At 37.4% G+C, this 25,237-nt stretch overlaps 1 protein-coding gene across 7 annotated transcripts in view; it reads right to left on the reverse strand.

Annotated features, from left to right (window-relative positions):
• The window catches only part of LOC111046016 (histone-lysine N-methyltransferase MECOM-like), a 136,233-nt gene that overhangs the window by 26,709 nt on the left and 84,287 nt on the right, over nucleotides 1-25,237 (reverse strand). For 4 of the 7 annotated variants that reach the window (XM_039422988.1, XM_039422993.1, XM_039423000.1 and 1 more), the window contains 2 exons: nucleotides 5,848-5,973; nucleotides 1,101-1,233 (listed from right to left, as the gene is read on the reverse strand). In XM_039422988.1, the coding sequence (XP_039278922.1) occupies nucleotides 1,101-1,233; nucleotides 5,848-5,973 (259 nt within the window). The remainder of the gene's footprint in view (nucleotides 1-1,100; nucleotides 1,234-5,847; nucleotides 5,974-25,237) is intronic. The other 3 variants (XM_039423018.1, XM_039423011.1, XM_039423023.1) reach the window with 1 other exon arrangement.

Consider the following 25,237-nt stretch of genomic DNA (forward strand, 5'->3'; position numbering starts at 1 on the left):
AAATGAAGGAAGAGGGGTGGCGGGTGAAGAGGAATGGTGTTTAGGGCGTCTAGGGATTGGGAACAAGACTTACCATTACGGTGGAAAAAATCACATCAGAGTTTTGTCTCTTTTTATACTCGCTACGACGGCTTTCGTGGGACGTGCTCTTAATTTTAATGGCGCGTTGCTCGGCTCAGAAAGTCCTCCTCCCTCGCCACTCACCACTCCCAGCCAGCAGCCAAGCCTCGACTTGGACTAAAAAACGACGACATCTTTATAGTTTTGATCCAAAGGAGGAGTTGCCCCCCTCAAGATGGCGGGAGCCCAGCTCGGCACGGCACAGCTTTCGACGTTTTAATTAAAAGCCATTAAAGTCCTTATTAGCGATTGCCACGAGAGTGCGAGATGCAGTAATTCGACCGTTACGTAACAACAACAATTTCTTCTCTTTATTAAAACTGCGCTAGTAGTCTCCTCGGCCCAAACAGTCCGAAGACGACATTACTTCAACATGCCGGTCTTCACTGGGGAACGTCCTCCACTAGGCTCACGCTCAGCACGCCCAACCTTGCTCCCCCCCCTGCAATTAACTTAGGTTAGCTATCAAAATCTGACACAAACTTCTCTTCATCCAACTCTCTTCGGCTTATCTTATGGCCTCAGTCCAATTAAAGACGTCGCTTATCTTAAGAGCTGCAGTCGTAGCTTAGCGAATCTGCTCAAAGTGTAATGGTTTGCATTTCAATTGTAGGCTGTAGGTCTATGCTATTCCCGGAAATCATTGAATGTATGGCCTCAAGCTGTGCTCCGAGATTCGCTCACAATTATATCCCTGGTATTTTGATACCCTATAGAATAAGTGGATTATTTGAATAATTTGTAAAGGAGGAGAATATCCCTTCAAGTTTTAGAAACCAAAGGAAAACCAGCTCTAATCAATCGTCTTCCTTGCATTAAGGATAGGAGAACGTAAAAGACACAGAGTGATTTTTGGAAAAATATTCCTTGGCTTCCAATTCCGCTTGAAGGGAATACAAGATTCCTTAAAGATAGATTATTCTTTGAAGGGGGAAATATGCAATAAATATGATGAAAAAAGTAATGTCGGAATTTGTTACCTGATTCTCTATCACTGCGATCCTCCGATGTGGTCGTGAACTCCTGCAGCGGGTCTTGAAGTACTAAAGGCTCCTTAGGTCCAAGAAGGAGTTCTTCTCCGGCCCTCACCGCAGATATTGTCTCGTAGTAAACCTTAAAAATTGAAACACATAATTAGAGGATTCCTTAGTCAAACAAACTTTTTTAAAATTCTATGAGGAAGTGGGCTATGTGATAAAAAACACCATAAAGTAATTTTTCACTATAAGATTTCCTCCATTATTATAAATAAATAAATAAATAACCCTTTATTGCTTCTAAAACTTAATATACATAATTATTGCAATTACAATAAAAATTATATTCTTCGCAATTCAGCATCTGCTGGGGTATCCTATTTAGGATAAAATGAGTATCTTATCATATTAGTAGAGTTCATATAAAATTTATTTCAACTTAAACATTTCAATCCCTGTAGAGCCAGACCTGTTTGTACACGTTTTTCATCCTCTCCCATTCCTTTCTTTTCCGTGCGACTCTCTGCCAAGTTACTCCTCCACAAACTCGCCGGAATTCTTCATCCCATCTGTAGCTAGGTCTTCCTCTGCTTCTTTTCCTATTCCGTGGATGCCAGTCCAATATTCTTCTCGTCCATCTGTCGTCCTTTGTTCGCACCACATGGCCAGCCCAATTCCATTTCCTTTCTACTATTATCTTGCCAATGTCTTCGATTTTTGTTTCATTCCTAACCCAAGTATTTCTTTTCCTATCTCTTCTTGTCACTCCGATCATTATTCTTTCCATCGATCTTATACTAGTTCTTAGCTTTTTTATTAATTTTTCATTCAATGTCCAAGTTTCACAGCCGTATAATATCACTGGCAGAATGCTCATTTGAAATAATTTTCTTTTGCTACTCATGTCGATTTTAGATCGGAATAGGTAATTGAAACGTCTGAACATCGACCAGCCCAACGCAATCCTCCTGGTAATCTCTCCCCTTTGACCGTCCTTTCCAATCTTTTGTCCCAAATAAGCATATTGACCGATCAAACCAACATTTCAATTCACATGTAGGTATTGAATGGGCACGTACTGTTTATATTGTGCATGATTCATGTCAACTATTGTTAATGATGTAATACAAATAGATGTTTTAAACCACTTGTAGACAACATATATTTGTTGTAAAAATACCTTATAAAAAATACATACATTATGAAAAAATACCACAGCATCACACACAAGTCAACTGCAATATTGTTAATGAGTTATTGTAGATTTATGCTCGCTCATGTTAGTGGTTAATTTATAAAATAAATTAATACCAGAAATATAAACTAACGATAATTTGGTGTAATTTTATTTGAACTACTTGGAGCGTCAAATATAAATAAGCGAGTTGTTTTTTGACAGTTAGTTCTGCATTCCATAGTAATACATGGACAGACGATGTGCTTTGAGATAGAAATAGATTGAAAATTTTTGGCAGAGTTCAAAAATATTTTTGTACATGACCAATAAGACTCGCCAAATGTGTTCAAGCATCACAGTTTACTTATCTTGTTGTTCTGAAGGGTAACGTGATATTCCTTGTTAACTTTAGAAAAACTATCAATTCAGTAAAATGATTTAATGTAAGTTCAGAAAATCATGCAATATTCAGAAGGGTTACTTTGGAGAATCTAATTATCCATTTGAAAATATTATATCCACAATTCATATAAGCTGAATACTATGCAGTTCACATTGGATATATTATGAGAATATTTTTAAAAGTAAACTGTTGAAATTTCTACTGTAAAATTTAACTGTTGAGAATCAGTTTATTATGTAAATTCCATAACTAACACAGTTCTATTTATTCAAACAGTCAACGGGTTCATAAGTGATTACACATCAGTTACAAGTACGAATCAAGAGAGGTATAAGTGGAATTTCATTTTTCATTCCAGTTATTTACTTTAGAGCCTATTCACAGCAATTAATAATTCACTCTCTTGTGAAGCAAAAAATACAAACTTGAGAGAGTTTACTCAGAATTTTTCTATAGATGATAAGATTTTCGTAGCTACTTCAAGAACATCAACTGCACGAAATAGTGCTGGAAAAGGCTTTCCCATACAAGGGGGACAGATTTTCCTGTGATAACGATGATGACGGCGACGTTAGAACGAAGCGATGCGTGATGTCTGTCCAACTGACTTTCCATGATGAAAAATTATCCATGCCTTAATAAGTAGGGCGAACACATGCAACAGTGACCAACCAGTCAGTTGAATGTAGGCGAGGAAAACAGCACAGGGGATCATGACTTGTGTGCTGGTGGTGTATGAAAGAGAGAGAGAGGTATGATGTGAGCAATATGAAAAGATATAGGAAAGGTTGAGTAAGTAAAAGAGAAAAGAGAAAGATAAAGAGTGAGAGAGAAAAGTGTAAGAGAGAGAGAGAGAGAGAGTGAGAGTGAGAGAGCGAGAGAGAGAAGGAACTGAGGATTTATGAAAAGGGTTATAGGGATTGATTAAGTTCTATTGTGAGTAACCCAATAAAACCGCACAAAACCAAAAAACCTATGAAATTATGAGACATTGATTATTGAAATTTTGATATCGAAAAGAATAAGCGAAAATGAGAGTGAACGATATTCGAGTGGAAGGGAATGAAAAGAGAATGATATTTGGAAGATAACAGTCTTGATGCTAGTCACTATTTACTTGAGTTGAAAGAAGAGGTTCTGGAAGAGAATGAAAAACAACTTTAAAAAGGACTTTAAATGTCGAAGGAACATGGAAGTATAAGTGGACGAAGAAAGAAGAAAAGGGGGGATGAAATTAGTGGATATTCAACAGTCAAAAAAAAGAAAGAGTTCCAAGTTTGGTAGATCGAGAGATAACTACTACAGTATAACAATTTTGCAAGATTTTCGGGGTTTAAGCTAGATAGAAGGTGAAGGAGAAAGCTTTTTAAAGCTTAACTATTTCGAGGAAAAAAGAACAAGACGCTGCTCTTTCATTATGTTTGTAAGACTTTGGTTAATAACGTGAAAGAGTAATGTTTGAGGCGAGGAAGGGTGAGTTAAGGATGCAAATGAGGGGAATCATATCGGTTTCAAGCCGCGATGCTTACACGCACGCGCACCTCTTGCGTGATTTATTCGCAGATAAACGCTATTAAGGCCGCTTGACTTTTTCCACACGGCGGTTTTTTATCGGCCATCAATGCTCGGTGAGAGGCTGGGCGTCCCGACGCCCCTCGTCCCCTTACACTCAATAATTGGAGCGTCCAGCGCGTTCACGGACGTCCACGAACTATCATTTCATACTTGGCACAATTTTACGAGCGTTCATCACGCGAAAATAAAATATGCCCTTCTGGTGCACACCACTTGACCGTGGGGTGGACACACAGACCTACGCACAGGAAGCTATTAGGGCTATCGCATGATTACGATTTGCCCTGGCAAGAACATCCCCGTCTGAGAAAAACACACACCCCACGCTCACAAAACCCTTGGACGACGCTCTCTCATTCTGCTTCTCTCGCTTTTTTTAAATCCACCTCCAACTCCTCGTAATTATCTGATATAATGAAGAAAATCGCTGGGGCCGCTACTTGTTTTTCGCTGTGAGCCACCGCCGTCGCTTAATTCGTGTCCTAACGACCCAAGTCCTCCCCGAGTGGAGTGCAGAGTTCAGTGGATCAGTTCGAGTGCAGAGCAGAGCCTCAGCAACACTCAAATCACTCATTCACTTCTCATCCCTCAGCCTTTTGCCGCCCTATTATTCATCACCTAATGACATTTGCACCCTTGTCGCATCTCTAATGCCATCATCAACTTGTTTCACTCACTCGTAAAATAATCGGCCAAGATTGGAAATAATAGGATGAATTAAGATAGATCTCGACTGAAATATGATCATTTACGGAAGTTTAATAATATTGTTGTGTAATTGCGTATTATTGGTGTCTGATATGTTTCTATTGTCTATTGAAAATTAGATGTTCATCCAATTGATATTTTATGCTAAAATGCCAAAAAAATCATTTTGTATTTCAATATTATCTTGTTATATGGTCTACAGTTGAACTGAAACCGACTTATCTTTATTGGGAAAGAAATACATTATACAGTTCTGTTCTATTCAATCCTACTTAATCAGTATCACTGATAATGTTTTCAATTTAATATCTACTGTCTACGTCTGCTCTTCCTCTAGAATAAATTAAGTTGGGTACCATGTATTTCATTACAAATTCTCAATAAGAATCTGAGGAAAATGTATATACTAATTAATTGAATCAAAGTTGGATGAAGTGTCTCTTAACACTTATTTTTCATACTGAAATATAAGATGAATATGATTCATTCCCAAAGATATCCACAATAATAAATTAGAGACTTTGCATTATGGAAAATTCAAGATATCATGGGTTTGTATGTCGAATGAAGCAACAGCATATTGAAATAAGTATTCTTGCTCTTATATAGCCTAGTATCTAGTACATTGATTATAAGAATAATGTTTATTATTGTCCTTAACCTACTGATGAGAATTTCCTCAATCATTTAGGTGTATAATTATGAGAATTGAGACTCGACTTGAACGGAATCCGAAAATGATGCTACCGTAGTGGAATCCTTACAAATTGTGCATCACCAATATCGGTGAACCAATATTGTATTGGTATAGAATATTTCGATGGCTTCGAATTTTAATTGAGATAAATTTATTGATATTGAAAGTTTGAAAAGAAAAAAGCTCTCACCTGACCAGCGACAAGAAAGGCACGCACGTTTTGAGCCGCGCCGTGACTAGTGGAGCGAACAAACTTTAGCCAGTTAGAGCATTCGAGGGTCGCGTCTAAGTAACCCCGGTTCGCGCCAACCCGCACCTGTAACAGTACGCTATCTATCAGCAACCCTGTCAACTACACCACCACTCACTGCTCTACAAAGTACATCTCTAATAGATTGCATTTAGGCCTACTTGTGTTGGAATGGAAATAAACTACACTGAATAGTAAAATATGAGGCCACTTACACAAACATAGATTTTTGGACGTACGATTTTTTGACGTTCTTATAAATTCCATTAGATTAAATAGATAATATTTGTAAAGTTCCGTTTTCCGTGGTGAAATTCATATGGACGACAAAAAATTGATTGGAAAAAAAATCTACTAAGATAATTTAATTTGTAATTTTCACTCAGAATCATTAACATCAAATTACATTTTGTGACATTGGTGCATTTGATGAAAGTCGAAAGTCAATTTATCAGTATAGTGTGAAGAGATCTGTCGAATCAATTTTCTTATTCTTATACAGTAGTTGTTTCTCAAAATGTGTGTCTATTTAAAATGTCATAGATTTATAATGGCAGTGGATAAAGATAAAAGAATAGCGATGCCGATTCTCTGCATTAATTAATTATATTTCTACACTGTCAAAAACATAATTGACATCTTTGTGGACCTAGAAGAGGATAATACCACTGGCTATGTCGAATGATAGACAAGGATAGCAAAACCAAAGTTGATCAAATACTGTCATTATAACGTGGACCTCACTATAGTGAATCGAATTCTATTATAGAATCCACTCTAAAAATATCCATCTATTATCAATTTGAAGTTATCGTAATATCAATCTGGTCAAAAACTGAAATCTACTCAAGTTCATAACTTAACAGAGTGAAGTAACTTGAGATGATCTCCTTATTCTATCGTTTCCCTTACTCTCTTTCTTTAATAAACTAACTTCATTAAGTTATGTTGCATTTTGTTTTCTTGTGAATTGTTCAACATTGAATTGTTCGAATTAATCGTCATCCTGAGTGACGTGGTCTAACAGTATCGTCTTGGGAGTGATTGTGTATTCATCAGAGCTTTGAGAGATTTGTATGATTCAAGGTCATTTATTTGAAAGAGATGGTTTCTCAACAGTTCTGATACTTTCAAATATTTTTTCATTCCAGTATTATACAAGATTCGATTTTTGAGACTTATTATTTCTTCTTATTGAAACTACTTTATTAAGGAAGAATCGATGATCATTACAATCTACACCAGAATCTAATCTCATCGTTGATTGAAGATTTCAAATCGGAAAAATTTAGAGGAAGGCTAAATATATGCTTGAATATCCAGTTCAATATGAGGCATGTAACTGCATATCATATCATATCATATCATATCATATCATACACCTGGAATATTGTTCATTGGAGATATATCAACTGCTTTTCTCCTCACATCTAAGTTCCGGACAAGGCTGTTCTGGACTAAGATGCTCTTAATTCTATTGAAACACCAGATCTTCAACCAGGTCTCCCCACTCGCAGCTCCCTTTCAGCAAAAATTCAATTCCGGAATATATAAGAATCAAAATTAATGATAACAATCTGATTGTGCTATTCTGTTGTACATATGCTAGTGTTACAGGTTGCAAAAGATTCATTGATAAAAGAGCTATGCTTATCAGGAAAATAAAGCGTTAGAGCAAGAAAACGATTGATAGCTCCATTTCCACCAGTATTCTTCCTCTGCAGATGCAAAGTGGTGACAACAGTATAGAAGACGTGAAGGGGACGATGGAAAAGGGACGAGATGTTTAGAGGAAATTATTGTATCCTTGACGTGGTGTGTTGTGAGTTGGTTAATTCGGAGCAATTGTTTTGGTTGTGGTGTGCGGGCGGCTAAGTGCACCAAGGAGAGCGAATCGTTGCTGCTGCTTAATTAAGAGAGGCGTCGCTCCCTTTACAGTCCGTAGCGACGATAGACTAACTGTCTGCTAAGATCTATTGAGCGATAGCACTGCTGGGTCGTTCCCTATCTGAGTGCACGTCAGTGTAGGAGTGGCGTGAGGCGGAGGGGTAGCTGCGATGGATCACACCACCTTTTAACTCCATCTCAATCGGCTGCAATGATCTTCTTCTCCTTTCCGACGCTCTTATCAACATCTCTATTCCCTGTCCATTCGCCCGCGCTGATTGATTACTCCTCCGACCCCTATTCAGGCGTCTCTCCCTGTGACAACTTCTGCCACGATTTGATTCTACAGCTCTGGCTGATAATTTGCTTCCCTCCAGACGAAGGATGGATCGTTATTCACTCATTAGATGCTCAGTGGAATGCTTCTGCACCGGCATTGTTCTGCAATAAATTAACTCACTATGAACCTTATATCCTGTTGCTCCAGTGCTTGTCACACTTGTCTGGATTGATCGATAGTTTTTGGTGCATGCAATCTTGAGATGGAAATCATTATTCATGAATACAATTCATCCTTGTAGTATGAGGCTGTTAATGTCGTATGCTAATGAATAGTTGTGAAAAGTTGATGTTGGCTATTATTGTGGATACTATAATGTATGTAATCATCAGTTGAGAATGATAAATTATTATTTCGAGTATACTTCAAATTTATATTGAAATCTTACGGTGATCCAAGAGATGTTATGATGCATTTTAGTTGTACTCCTAACTTGCATTTCATAATACATTTTATCCAGTCTCTCATAAATAATCAGTGATGTAGCCTACGTGTTGACAAGTAATGTAGATCATTCATGTTTGATATGGGAATCAATCAATTCCAAATAACATAAAGTACACTCAGGAGATGATAGAGTTTGTTTTTCTTGCTATTCTTTTTCTCATTGATCCAAAACAATGAATCATCGTCACTTTTTATTATCACTCTCTCTCTTATACTGTTTTACTGGAAATCTCACTCAAAACGAATTGAGAGTAAGTTTCATAGAGTAAAAATACTGTTAAACCTAGATTATTGAATTATACTAAACCCAGATTATAGTCCAAGCCTACATTATTTGTTTCTGGTACAATCGAGCTCCAATAATAGGACAAATCCAGGTTGAATAGAACGTGCATTTGAAAGTTTATTTACTAACAGGAATTTGCTGATTGAGATTTCAGTTAATTTTATGAAAAAGTTCAACTCTGAATTTTATGAATTAATACGCAGAAGAAACATAATCATAAGCAATTCTTTTTAGTTCAAAATGGCGGAAGCACGAGATGTTGGTGAGACGACTGTTGATCTGTTAAGGGGGTTTTGCGGTTGGTGAATGCAAGTACAGAGGAAAGAGGGACTGCGCTGAAATCTTGTCTTGATTTGTGAGAAGGGGGTTGGCGGGCCGAGGAGCGTCGTTCCAGTGGAGTTCACGACGCGTGACGCCGCGACGCTGCGATAATGGTTTTACCTCGTTTTCCCCCTTCAACCCCGCTACAGCCCCCTGCATCGCGGTCGCCCCCATTTTGTAGCTTCCCACGACAGACGTCGTCTTCTCAGATTTATCAACGCCCTTCTTACTGCATTTCTCCCGGAAAGAATTATTTCGCCTTAGTATCAGGGTCAAGGGGTGTCACCCTCAGCTCTCACCAACAGCGAGAAATTCAATTTCAAAATGAATCAATAAATGCAAGCTGATTCATCTTTTTAAACTTCTCAACGAGAGGAGAATGTGGAAGAGGAAGTTCCAGATTGTTTGCGCTTCCAGTGCTTAGTTTTTAAAAAAATAGTTATTACACACTGGAAGGTGGCGCCAAAAGGATAAGCTTTTATAAGTGAACCACTATCCAGGAGCATAATTATATTATAACTCATATTTATTGATCAAGAAGATTGATTTCCTTTGTATAAGCAATAGGTACAACAAACAATGACAATAACATTATTCACTGGCATAATCATAATCTCCATCCCTAACGTACTATTTGTACGACGATACATGTTTTTATATTTTATTTCTTGTTCCCTTCTATTAGTTTTGTTTATAGTATCTTGTAGGAGTTACTTTATGTTACTTCATGTTTTCAGGATAGGAAGTTAGTAGAGTGAGATTCACTTCAAAGTGTCAGAGAACCTCTAGTATAACCCTATCAGTGCTTCCCTTTCAAACAATGCTGACAGTTTGAAGTGTATATCACAATATATCTATAGTTCAATGAATATATTGATTTCAGGAGTAGATACTATAGTAATCAGACAGATACAACTATATGGGCTACAACTATAGAAATTGATTGGAGATGAGAAGAACAAACTCTTCTTCACGATGGAAATCATCATATCATACTAGTCATAAAGATACTGTAGGTACTATAGATATTGATTGGAGATAGGAAGAGCTCCTGTACGATGAAAGATTGAACGCACAATCGATCAGCCCCGTAGATAATGATTTTGGACCAAAGGTGGACAAGCGGCGGTGAGGGGTGTGGGCTGATATTGAATGAGATGGGTGAGGGGGATGAGCAGCTTGCCGCTGTTGTCCGTAGGTGCGAGGGGTGGGGAGGGGGGATAGGCCGACATCCATTGACACCTCGGCTGAATAGGAAGGCTCATGTGCGTTTGACACTAAATCGGTGACATCTCTATATCTGCGACAAACACGTCTAGTGCTGCCGGTAGCTGGTAGCTCTCCCGACACCTATAAAGGCATTTTTCATGGTCGGCCAATTGTGACTGATATGCTGCTCATTCAAAAGGTAAATCCAGCCTTTGTCAGCCACGCCACAGGGTGCTACGGCCTCCCTGCTCAGCTCTACTACCCTGTAATCACCTCTATGCCTCTCTCTCTAGAAACATTTTCTCGGCCAAAAAAACCTAGCGCACCGCCAGCGATTCATCACATTTACCTGTGCAATTTATCCACGTACAATAAGTACTTGTCTTGTTGAGTGTTCTTATTAGTTGTTACATACTGTCAAGACTCTCTGGAAGGGTTGTTGTCAAGTTGAGAGATTAATCGTGGCTATTGCGGTGTTCAAGTGATGTACAGTAATTGAAGAGGATGCATACAATATCAATTTGTTATGCTGAGTTATGAGATAAGATCGCAGTGTATCTTCAAGTATGACAAGTTGAACTCATATCTCCTAATAAATGCTAGTGTTTTGTATTGCTTTGCAATAAATCTGGATGTTGTATTTTTGACACTCATATTTCCTAAATGCTAGTGTTTTGTATTGCTTTGCAATAAATCTGAATGTTGTATTTTTGACACTCATATTTCCTAAATGCTAGTGTTTTGTATTGCTTTGCAATAAATCTGAATGTTGTATTTTTGACACTCATATTTCCTAAATGCTAGTGCTTTGTATTGCTGTGTAATAAATCTGAATGTTGTATTTTCGTACTCATATCTCCTAAATGCTAGTGCTTTGTATTGCTCTGTAATAAATCTGAATGTTGTATTTTTAACACTCATATTTCCTAAATGCTAGTGCTTTGTATTGCTGTGTAATAAATCTGAATGTTGTATTTTCGAACTCATATCTCCTAGATGCTAGTGTTTTGTATTGCTTTGCAATAAATCTGAATGTTGTATTTTTGAGCAGGTGGAACAAAATTATTGTATATTCATTTAAAGGCTTAATAAAGGAATCAGATGACGAAAAATTTGGTTTAAGAAATTTTGAATCAACGCATAGAAGCATGCGTTGTTTTGAAACTCCAATTCTTGTATCAATGAATGGCATCATATGATAACAGAATATTTTCGAACGTCTATTCATAGAATTGATTGATTTCAGACCGCGGCGGTTGCAAACAATTTCGAAATATTATTTCCATTTCTTTGGTCCCGATACCAGTAGCAGAGGCCCCATCGACAGCCAGCGGCCTGTGTGAAGCATTGAGAAGGAGAAGTATACGTCAGAAATAAGGCGCTCTTTGCCTTTGAAAAGACGCTGAGAAGTGACAAACATCAAGATCATTGTTCGGACGGACACCTTTTCTCAAAAGATGGTCTCGCGGATCTTCACAGCTTGTTCTTGTCTGCAGCATCTCTCTCCCGCTGGGCATCACATGCCTCGTTACATCCCTTCTGCCGCCCCCACCCCGCCAACCATCATCCACCCACAACAAGCCTAAACTAATCAACTATGTAGCTGCACATCGGCCCAGCTTCATTGGCGACCATTCTTGCATTGATTCCTCTGCAAGTCTCGTGAAAGCATGCAGAATAAATCCGAGGTTTCCACAAAAATTGTGGAATTTCCGCTATTGATGAACGTGACAAAATCCCCTCCATTCATACTCTTAATCTCAGATAAGATTCTCGTATTGAGAGTCTGCAGGAGTCCCATACAACGGGTGTTCGCTACGCCTGCTGCAGTAAGATACGATAATCCGGATGAGAAAGAAATTCAACTGGATTCTACGATCATCTCTAATGGGAGATGATATAAAATCTCAAGTATTACCAATAATTTACAATCATACATTTTGAAACTGAACTAAGTATGAAATTTATCGCGTTTTTTGAGAAGTTAATTATTGTATTTTAACATTTTTCTGTACCACTTATTAATTTTATAAAAGATTTCCATACTATGTAACATTCTTTTAGTTTTTTGAATGATAGAAATTCACGTATATTTGTAGCCGACTATTGTAAATCGGTTTTTAGGTATAGTAAATTATTAGTTATAAAACGCGTATTCTGAGATAAAGATTTTTTTGTACTACGCTGGGATAGTTACAACGGTTCTCACAAGCGGACATTGATTCACCAATTGTCGAATGCCAGAAGAGCAATGGGAATCTACAGAAGGGCGTGAATCATTTCGAGATTTCAAGTTCAGAGAACAAGAAACACCTCTCGTCTTGCAGAACCGAAATGCTGGAGAAAAACAATGAAATTGTACTCTTGATCCTCAATGTGATGAGGCGAGGTGTTCTGTTGAAAAATAAAAAAATCGCAAGGGTTGAAATTTTCAGTGTAAATTGTCTATATGAAAAAACGTGTTGAACGGATCTGTCCTGTATTGACACTTTACACGTCAGAGATCAGACGATCTAGATTTGAGTTGATAGAAAAAAGTGGATTTTGACGAATGCCGATCCGATTTTTAGGCATAAAAAAAATCAACTGACAACTGCAGGCTACCTGGAAATCTAGACAAAGAGATTTCAGTTTGTATCTTCCCCTTTTTTATGAAAGGATCTGTCGATACTGAAACCATAATGGGCAGATTATTGAAGCTGTTTTCGCGTCACCCTGTCCTGCTCTTCAATCCCCCTTTTACCCCCTCACCAATGTTGTCCTATCACGATATCGAAAACAGATGGGCAAAGGCCTGCCTCCTGCCTGCTTCTTCACTCACCAGAACTAGATACCTTAGAAATGTTGACATCTCAATGATATCTGTACCAATATTTCCTACATCGTTTGATAAATATGGAACTAGCTTTAATAGACTAGAATATTTTTTGATTTTTATTTATTGTAATTTCTCTTTTGTGGAACTAAGGAACCAATGGAAATGTGATTGGCAATAAAAATCTTTAAATTCAAATGATTGGGAATGGATTTGAAGATTCTTCCCAAACGAACAAGTTTTGTATTATATTTACAGTGACTTGATGCATTTTTCATAATTTTATCATGCCCATTTTTCTATTGCCATAGAGAAAGCAAACAATTTTGTCTTTCTTTCTCTCCTGTATGCAGATTCAATAATATTATGTATTGTATCAGTGTATCACAGTATTTCCATAACACAAACATATTCTAATGCATATAAATAATATCCTTATAAAGTTCGAATCATCCCATTTGAATAATAAATAATATTCTCACAAAGTTCAAATCATGTCATTTGAATAAATTCATTAAAAAAACATCCTGAAAAATCATCTCCATTCGACCTACTACTTTGAGGATACCTATTTATTGAGAAACAGCTATCAACATCTGCACTGTACAGTGAAAGGGTAAATAATTGTTTACGTGAAGAAAGATAAGTCAATTTGTTCAATTATTGATTCACATATTGTAGAACGGAAATATCTCATCATTTCCTTGAATCTATACTTCTATCCACTATTTTTGAGCAACATTATCTCTAAGAATTTTACATATTCACCTTCAGGAAGAAACGTTATTCAACTGTAATATAAAAGATATGAGAATTATTGTTATATTGTAGCCTAACTGTTTTCAAAGGATCAAGAAGCATTCAAAATATATAAGAGATCTATTCAAAATAGATTATCAGTTTCCTAGTATAGTATTGATTTAATAAGCAATAAAATAGCCAGTAGGCGGGATTCCGTGAGTTATGTGGTCCAAATGCCAAGATCGTTTGCAAGATTCTATTCATAGTAGTTTTGTAATTCGATCTTTGTAGAAGGATGACTTACTACATTTTTGAGTCTTCCTGAATCAAACCCTTGCATACTCCCATGTTGTTATTCAAAGGGTACAAAGATGATCTATGCAAATGGATATCCCTAGAACCAATAGATTCAATAAAGGGCATGAGAATTGGACCACAATGAGATGTGCGCTGGGAGAAGCGACCCTCGCCAAACATGTCACTGGTGCTGGCCCATGTATGGGAATCCTATCTGTATGGGAATCCTTCTAGAGTCGATAGCTAGGCACAGTAGTACTAAATCTACATCTATGAACATGGCGAATATTTACATATCATTTGACTCATTCATGAAAACGAATCAAGTGAAGTTGAAACGCAACAGAAGTAATGTGATATTTTTACTTTTTTGAAGTTGAATTTGTCGAGAAGACGAATTTGCAAGTAAGAAATGACATTCTGAATGGCAAATGAAAATGGCAACGGATTTTTTGTTGTATTGAAAACGTTTGGTGGAGTGATAGCACATAATCATACCACCTACTGTATCTTATTAAATATCTTAGTGCTTGATTGTGAACGCCACCAACAATGGTTACCTTGTGTCATGTGAAATCGATACACATAGGATATTCCAATGAACTTTAGAATAAATTTACATGAAATACATTCTACGTTCATTGGATACTCTAGCATATTCTAAAAGCATAGTAACTTAAATTAAGTTATTTAGCCTTCAAATTACTTCTGAACAGATGTGGTGAGCCACTATGCACAATGGATAAGGGCAGTTTATTACAGAATTTCACTTCTAAAAATGGATTATCTAAAAAAAGTTGAGTTTTTAGGATTTATTGACGTTGCAGATTCAACTCGAATCTTAAAGGTATAATCCAAACTACAAATGGGAGAATGAGATGAAAACAGTTGTCAGTCAATTTAGAATGTATAAGGACAACTAAATAGGAAAGTATGACACAAGAAAGTATGAGAACTAAGGAGAAAACTTTGAGATTAATTAGATTTTCCACTCCATAATAATATACTTTTGAAGTTATGAAAACTTGAATTAAAGAAAATTTGACTAATGTAAACCCTACTTTAGTGGCAAGAGATTAGCTCTTGCATAAGCATCGACGCCCGGAGGAAGTCCGTCAGCTCCATAAGGGCGCCTGCCCTCTCAGTCGACTCCTGCGCCGGCCACCAACGTCAAATAGCCGGCCCAGGGCCCACCAACCAAATAGTCATTCACTGGTCGCTGACAAATTAACTAATTACAAATTACGAATTCACCTACTTCAGATCTCTACAAAGATTGTAGGCCTATACTTTGAACGTATTGGTATGCGTAAATCAGTGGTAGTTTTGTGGTAAGAAAACTCCTCTTTGAAGATTGACTTCATCATGGCCAAACAGCGGAGCAGATTCCAGATTGCGCTCTCACTGATTTAGCAGCGAAGAAGCAGACAAACGTCTCAGCATTCAGCTTTCTACTTTATGGATCGCTGATTTTTTTATCAATGTGGAAGCTTTGGAAAAGTCATACAAAAAGTGAACAAAACTACTGGGGACGGAAGAGTGCAAAGCTAATTACAATAAGATTCAAAATGGCGTCCCTCAACATCCCAACTTCTCTTTACTTGCGGAAATATAAGTTCTTCGTTTTGCTTCTTCTTTTGCCCTCCACATTTCAGATGGAGTTTCATTTTTAAGCCATCGTTCGCCAGGGATCTAAAGAGAGGGGGAAAAGACGCTGAGGGAAAAGTGCAGCGCATTAAGTAGACGAGACGAGATATATTTGTACGGAAATCTGATTCTGTGGCTTTCCTCGTCTCCCTTCGGATTACCTCTTCATTTTATACTTTTATGAATTCATAATTTTTCAAAGTTTTCTCTCGTTGGAATTCATTTTTCTCATTCAGGGATTTTTGCTTCATCTCAATTTGCCTTCACTTTCCATCTATTCAGACGGGTTTTCTGAGGACCAGACGTCTAGAGTACGATTTCCATCAAAAACTGTTTGTCAATCTTTGCCAATGATTGCTAAACGATCCCTGATGAATATATAAGCATATTTTTATTCAGTTAATAATAAATCCAACTTTAATTTTGTCCCTCCAACTGCATATCAATTTTTTTTTCGTTTCATACCAACTTATATTGGAATAGTGTCCGACGAACAATGAACAGATGAATGAAGAGTAGTATAGGACGTATGGGACATTTGTAGTATACGGGTAGTATAGTGAGGTGGCAGATTGCAAGGAATTGAGATCACGATTATGAATGAAACCGAGTTGGGGACAATCTCGCCTCATCTGCTGTCAAACAGGCTGAAGGGATGATTCCAGACCAGTGAAGACACTTCCTGTCTGCATTGTTCGTCTGTTTTGGCCTTTTATTCTTTACTTTTACGCTTTACTTTTCTTCTTACGCTTTTATTCCCCCATTCCTTTCCTACGAATGAAGAATATATGCATCTCCGATTAGAATGTTGGATAAAGTAGAGCGGCTGGCGAGGCCATTGAGTAGCCACCGCAGCTATATCATCCTCCAACCCACAAAGAAAACTTTCTTCAATGAATATATATTATATCCTACTCAAAAGCTTTTCATTTGCAGCTCACCTTTCATCCTCCAAGCGATAAGCTGAACTCGCTCACAAACATATTAGTGGACCAATGCTCAATGCGCTCGTCGCCCTTTTCGTTTAAACTGGACTTCCTTTTATTATGAAAAAATAAAAATGTCCTACTTTCATCCTTCCATGCATATATAAATTGATTGGAAAATAAAACCACTACTCTCATTGCATTAGGGAAGCTTTCATTGGAAATTGTAAAAACGTTTAGTGATACAAAGACATCATTAGAGAAAGGGTTGAAAACTCGCTTCATGAGTTAGTTGTTATATTCTCCGATTCGATGTTCAAATTGCAAAACTTCAAATGTGGGCCCCCCCATCGGTAGAGGCCGAATCTACTCAGTTGTCAAGGAATAAAAATTATTTTTAACATATTCAAATCAAACTATGAGAGTATTGATGAGAGTTTATTTTATTGCTGAATACATTATTTATTCAATACGTATAATATATACTGCATTTAATATTGCTAAATCAATCGTATTTTAATGCTCTACTGTACGTCTTGTAATTTTTGATCAGATTAAGTTTTTCGCAACAACCCTTTTTTCAATATCTACGACTCCCCCCAACTTCACTGTATTAGCTTTTCCAAGAATTTCAGTGATCACGTCAAAACAATTATTAATTGACTGGAAGTACGTTGTCTCCACGGGAGAGTATGTAACTGGCAAAAACAAGATAACTAGCTACGAAGATTGGTTATTTACCAAGGGGTGACTGGTAACTATCAAGGAAAGTTGCAATTGGGTGAGTAGGGAGAGGGGCGGGGAAGAACGACAGGACATAGGTTTATGTTTATGACAGTAAATGATAAAGTCGAAACAAGATGTTTTTGTCGGATGAAGTTGACGGTGATGATAAGGCTGTAGCAGGATGGCCCCGTAATTACGGTGGCAGGGATTGTCACGCCAGTGTATGATTGAATTTTCCGATCAGTTTGTTGCAGGGCAGAGGTCCCCCCCCTCCCACACAAGTCAAACGTCGCCTGTCGGGACTTCCGTTCGTTCGATACTCCTCGGCTCCAACATCATCATCATCATCATCATGATCCCGCTACAGCAGCCCTTAAACACTCTCAATTCCCCTCTTTATAACGTTAATCGACATCCCTTTGCAATCCTGTCGGATTATAGTTGCATTTTCGCATTCACACGTTTCATTTGTTGTGGGGAGAATCATACGCACTTTTTCATTTACACATGAGGATTGAAAAACTATGGACGAGAATTTCAAATGCTCAACTATGAAAAGTATTGTGGAAAATGAAAGAGATAACATTATATTGGGAAGCGACACTTGTTATAAAATGATTGAGGAAACATGAACTTGTGTTGATATTTCTAATTTATATATCCTCTTTTAGGTTGACAAGAATAAGATAAATGAGAATGCTAATAAGATCCTTCCCTGGTATTAATGTGAAGGCACATGTATCTCTTACAATACTCTTTTATAAATCCTTGAAAATACCAGAATTTGAATTTTCTGGAAAATATTTAGAATAATTTGGAATAGAAGTGATTGAGTCTTGTATTGTGTTTTTACAGGGAATATGAAATAAATAAATAAATGATTACAATCAATAGTATATCTAAACAATGGAGGCTTCGAACCAATCGGAGTGCTGATTGGTTATTCCTATAGAATTCTCATAGCCTTCAAATACAGTGAGATAAAAACAACTCTTTCCCTGTATGGAACTTGGAGATACAATAACAGGGAAATACATACATAGGTGTTTGTATGAGAATAGAAAGGCTTAGGGGCGACTCAGGATCACGACGACAAACGCTGTGTTAGAACAACAACAATGTATAGGCAGCAGCGGTTTCAGTCTTCACCACTGGTGAGTCAGAAGAGAGTGTGTGAGTGAGTGAGGGAGTTGTAGTGAGGTGAGGTGAGGTGTTGGTTCCTCAACGTTTAATTAATTCGACGGGCATGTGCCTTTGTGTCGGTGCACGTGGGTTGGTAGCTTGGCCATTGTGCTGGGCTCGGCTCTCCTATGCCCCCCGGACTAATCAAAGTTTGTCCTCTGCTCGGCTCTCTTTGGCCGGCTCCTATCCCGAAAGCCTCTTTCCTCCAACCGCCGGTCGGCCGGCCGGTCAACAAAGTCCGGTGACGGCATCTCCTCGCAAAGTTGCCTCCTCGCCGTGTGTTTGAACTCTGTTGAGACCCTCTCATGAATAAAACTCGTCCGCAACCCTCACCTTTCAACTCGGCCGGGCGGGCCATGGCAAGACTGACCGCTAGGGGCCTTCATTCTAAATCTGACGGCAACATGAAAATCATCAAGCAAACGCAAACACTACATCCCTCTGCCAACTAGCACTCCACAATGAACCAGGAGATCACGCGCAACAAAGATAACTTTGTCATGAGCTATTTGAAGCTTTGTAGACGGTATGCTGAGGAGTTGTGCTATATTTGCCAAAACTTCAATTTTATAATCATTATTCATGTGTAGTCTGTGTAGTCTTGTCTCATGACAAGATATGTGGTCAGAATAAATGATTTGATACACCAATAAGGCATTTTCATCACGAATAGATGTTACATGAGAGCTATACATAGATATTTCCACAATCATAATAAATAGTATTTAATTGTGCTCTCATGAAGAGTTTGATTTGGAAAAATGATCAACAGTATTATCGAAGTAAGTATTAAAAACTCAAGGGTTATTGGACGATAAGTAAATTTTCCATTAAATCATATATTTTCTTACTGTAGAATAATAAATAATTTCTAATATTAATTTTCATTCGGTAGTCCAATTTATTGCACTATAAAACGGATGATTGATCCAATTGAGAGCTTGATAATATATCTGAAGTTTTCGTTTGAGTGCTAAATATTACACCCTCTTTTATAGTCAGACAATATTCATGAACGAAAATAGCTAGCAATCTGATTTCTATGATAATCAGAATATTCATGATATTTCACATTCAAGAATAATACAATAATTTCATTTAAGAATGCTTTGTCTCCAACTCATGCATTTCTCATTGCAAAGAAGTCATAATATATTGGAAATTAGAGTTTGAACTGAAATGTTGACTTCTGTCAACTGAATTGGCAGATGTAAACAATTATATCTTCGGAATCAGGTGAATTACAAACTAATAATAAACATGATGTTTCCTGAGCTGAATTATGATAATTGTTTGTGGAATTATTTTACTTAATTAGCTATGGGATACAAAATATTGTAAAGAGAGTAGACAAGGAAGATATATCATTTGATTAAACTATTTGGCAATTAATTTGAATTGAATTGATAAACAATATCTTCCCAGTAGTCCAGTTTCTGAAGTTGATTTTTGTTCATCTCTCATACAGCTCCGACACATGTCAGAATTATAGGGAACGAAGACGCTGTCGATCAACAATATGCAATCTATAATCAGATGAGCCAAAGCCATTTCGCCGGCCAGAAATAGAATGGCATTGTATTGAAGTGATGCTTTGTGATTTGCGATCGCCGAGTGAGACATCCACGTCAGCTGTCATCCTTCACTCGGCTTTCATTGTGCGTCAGAGGGATGAACGAATGAATAATAAGTTGAATTCGTGCTAGGCTACCATGTCCGAGCTCTAGTCTAAATTAGATGGATGATCACAAACTGGATCAATAAATCAGAATGCAAAAATAGATCACACGATAGTGACATATGTAACAAACTATTATGATATTCATTCAGTTCTTTTTTCTTCAAGGTGATAAATACTAATTTACATTATGTATCCGATCATCCTGATAATACTAAAATGAATTTCTGAGTACAAACTTTTCGAAAATTGTGAAAAATCTCTCCGAAATAGTTCCGGTTTCAGATTCTTAATTTGGAATGAGACAGAAATATCTGGCACATTGTCTTTAGCCAGGATTTAAAAAATGAATCAGCGTTGAACGAATGATTGCATGTGGAAAAAAAGAACCCTGTCTATCAATTCAGCCACCAGGAAGTATTAAGCCTCGTAACAGGCCATGAAATTGATTGGGCACTCGATAGCTGGCCTCTCGTGTCTTGTCGCTATCTAACGAGGTGTTTTCCGAGCGGTTTGCTGCCTGCCATGATTTGGATTCCACGCGGCAATTAATTCGCTGATGGAGAAGAAGAGTAGTTGTAGCGTGTGCTTAATGCCCATCCAACTTTTTCACCCTTTCAATGAAGCTCCTGCGCTGTCGAAACAATTATCACAGCAACTGGTACCATCAGATAGTACGTCACACAATCAGGTAGGTCTTCCACCCCCCTCAGCGTTAAACGATTCAACTGTCAGCTCAATTTGTTTTAACAATTGATGAGTTTATAGCATCGTTTTTTTAATATTTGCCGTGTTTTTCCTCCAATTAATCGTCATATGATTAAAGAGGCAACAGATGGAGTTCTTTTTTCAATGATGATGTATTGAAACTTCATCAGAAATATGAACTCTGTCCCTGAGAGATAATTAATGAACTTTTGTGGCATTTTTCTTAATTTTCCAGGATCATACCCAAACCTATAAACCTGTTATAGAATAAATCGTATATATATATATATATATACAGTTATTCTAATTATCCACTGCATACTGCTGTATATTACTGAAAGTTGATTACCCTGATCTACTTTCAGCCTACTCCATTTATGAATCAATAATTTGATCATCTTATCTACCTATATAATTATTTTACTTTATTAATTTTCTGTTTTTTTTTTCTCCTAAATATTCATATAAATTAAAACTTTCACAATATTTCCATTTATAGATAAATCCTTAGTTGAATTAATGAAATTAACGTTTTGGTAGAGAGTTAGTGGGAAGGATATTTTTAATATTCTTTCCGAAGAATGGACATTGATATGTCCAAAGCTCCGCCAATTTATGTAGATGCATAACAATATAATTATCTATAGTTATTACAAATTGCTTTTTTCATATCATATACAGTATAATAATTATTTTCTTAGTCTATATTAGGTAAATTCATCTATAATTTTCTGTATTGTAAGCTATTGTATATAAGTGTATAAGCCAGTATATATTGTAATCTACATAAAGTAATAAAGTACTCAATCAATCAATTAATCAATCAACCCACATAATATTACGTAGGATGATTTTATGATTTTACTTTTTATTTACATTTATTTATACATTGATAGATACAATATCATTCTCAACTGAAGGAACAACATTTGACTGTTGTTCAAAACTTTTTGTTGCCCAAATCTTATGTTATTCTTGTTTCAATTGAAATTGAATCGAATCATAGATTGCTTTCATATCCTAACAATTTTACTGAAGATTAACTTGCCCAAAGTCACAACAATATTTTTCTATAGTCTCTTCATCGAAAGGAGAGACGAAATATGATGTTGTGCCTGTATGAAATCACTCATATCAGCCAGTTATCAATAGCTACATACTACAATAGCTTGATTAGCTGGGTTTGTCTAGCTATGTTTTATAATGTTTTCTCTCTCATTTCGATGAACAGACTTTAGTATATTATAGGTTTCAATGAGTTATGGCAAATGCATTGAAATTTCCATGAATTTCCATTGTTTCTTTTGAGCTCAAAAACGCATGCACCTTCACTCATGCATATCAAGTATTCCGTTCTAAATGATTATCATTTTGGACAGATGAATCACTTGAAGCGAGTGCTGTCCAGGGTTTATTGAAGGGGAGGGGGGGGGGGGGGTGTCAGGGATACAGCAACAGCGCCAGGAGCAAGATGGATGCGAGAGTGATGAGAGAAGCTGGAGTGTCCGAGCGTCGGTGTTGTGTGTTGGGTGTTGTCATGCCAGGATAGGGGTGCAGGCAATAACGCCACGACCATCTGTGAGTGGTGACGTATGACCTCCAATAACCGCTGACACCCGAACATGAACGGATCAGCTGAATTCGGACCACGTTTTATACCGCATCGCTTCTTGCCTGCTCATTTGTCTTGATACCTTGCTTTCGGCCCGCAACACACGGGGAAGCAACGCAACAAACTGCACTGCCCACTGCACGTTCTCCTCAATGACATGCTAGTGTGACACCGGCCGCAACACTCTCTCTCCCTCAGTCTCACTCTCTCTTCCCCTGAAAATATGCAATGACCGACAGTGATAATTCACGCCACCTCCAACGTAGCCCGGTGACCGGGAGACACCATCTGTTCGAGCACCGTTCACCGCAAGAATATGTCACAATAAGTCATATCATTTACAATACTCAATACTACCTCACACTACATTCCGTATGTAGCTTGTCATTGTTACTAGATTGAGGCCCTTGTCTTCGTTTCTGAATTGCGGCCAATTTCTATGAATGCTTGTACTACACTTGCCACATTCCTCTGTATTTACTATCGTCGAAACTTCATGTTACTGAATTGCTTTTGGCAAGAATACAGGTAGTCATTTTCAATTCTGATATACTTTCCTTTAACGTTGTTTTGATATCGATAAGATTCTCTATCCCATGTAGAAAGCTGAATCTAGTTGATCAATGTTCCGATAATCCACATCGACTCACGGAAAGGTTTCGAAAATTTTATGAGTGACCATATCTTATCTCAAATATTGTATCCAAATGACCAAAACTATTATATATTTTTAACTCAATAACTCATAATTCTATTACCTTAATAATTCATATTAGTATGTACCACAAATCATCATATTTTATTACATCCACTTCAACACTTAAAATAGTTAATTGAAGACTTAAATACGCTTTGAATAGAAAAATATAGGTTTCAATATTTATCTTTTGTTTAACAACATCTCTATATCCTAGTGATCTGGTTATATCTAGAATGAATGAGAACCCACCAGTTAGTGTGATCGTGAAATTGTTCAAAAACAAATCTCCCACACTCTTATCACTTAATCGCATCCCCCATCGTTCCAACGTTTGAACTCAAGTCTCTTCTACCCTCTGCCCAAAACTTATTCTCCACTATCACAGACTATTCCCTCCACTAAACACTCGTCTAGCTGGGGTTTGATTAAAGGGGCAAATTAGATTGCAAAGCATCCATCCACTCGCCTCCTCAATTACAAGCAAAGCAGGCAGCTGCCTTCTCAAGTCCCTGCTGTTTTTTTCGATCGTTTAAAGACAATGCTTGATAGAGGGCGGGTAGATGGAGGGAGTTTTCTGCAGCTATTATTTTGATCTCGTTTGAAGCAAGTACTACAATAACAATTAGGGGATGCCCTTGGCAGATTACACCACGAGTGCCTTTTTCTGAGAGCTCCAGCCAGTGCTTCTCGGATATTATCAGCAGAACCCCTTTGAGGTGGTTCAAGAGTCCTCCTAGTAGGTCGTTTCTCTCTCCCACTCACTCACTCTCTCTCACACACACATGAATGATGAACGAACGGAATCTGAATTGCTCTCTCTCTCAAAAATAACCGCTGTTTTTCACGCGCCATTTCACGCTCCGCAACATCTGGTCACCTTCCCCCACTCCTCCTCCTCCACAACTAACACCACCCACAGTTTTTGGAGTCCAAATTTCTTTGGCGAAATTCGCCGGCATTCGGATGATCGCACGCATAAACGCACGTCCGACCAAATGTTGCGTTAATACGAGCAAGGAATCTGTGCCGCCTGTCAGAACATTTTCTTGATGTAAGCAGATGACCAGAGGTCGTGAAGAGATTTTCCTGTTCTGTGATAATCAGATCTTGAAAGTTGGGAACGTAAGACAATGGTTGTCAACACCTCTCAATTGAGTTGATCACCAAACAATTTTTTTGGAATAAAGAGGATCAATTCTAGAGAATAACACATTATTACACTGATGTTTCAAATGGAAGCATTTGATCGAAACCACTAGTATCCTGAATGTCTTTATAATAAATTTCATTCTACATAACATCAAATTATCAATAAATGGGACTTGTTCAATCATTATCAAAAGTGAGTTATAGTGATAATAATATTGATAAAAATGTGAGGTCTGAAAATTCTCAGCTCATTATAAAGCGCTATACATAAAAACATGTAAGAGTTATGTAAAAATTCATCATTGAATATTCTAAAGCATTGTGGCCGAGTGAAAATCAGTGAGTATTTAGGCTCACTACATACGATTTTAGTGTAAGCCTCATCTACAACGCTTTGTTTTATCACTTGTTCTTTGACTGTATTCTGCTTGTGACTATTTTATCAGGTATCGGAAACGTTTATCATTTGTTCTCCGACAAGTTTCTTTTTGAATATTTTATGACGTATCAGAAACACTGTGTTAGAATAGTGTTCACTGGTAAACCTCCCTCTCGACGATGTGATGGTTATTTCGCCGCTTTGTGCTGGAAACAAATATCTTGATCTAGCGATTTTTGATGACTTCCAAGACAAAAGACACGAATCACAGAGCAGGCAG

The sequence above is a fragment of the Nilaparvata lugens genome, chromosome 1, assembly GCF_014356525.2.
Source record: "Nilaparvata lugens isolate BPH chromosome 1, ASM1435652v1, whole genome shotgun sequence".
NCBI classification, from domain to species: Eukaryota; Metazoa; Arthropoda; class Insecta; order Hemiptera; family Delphacidae; genus Nilaparvata; species Nilaparvata lugens.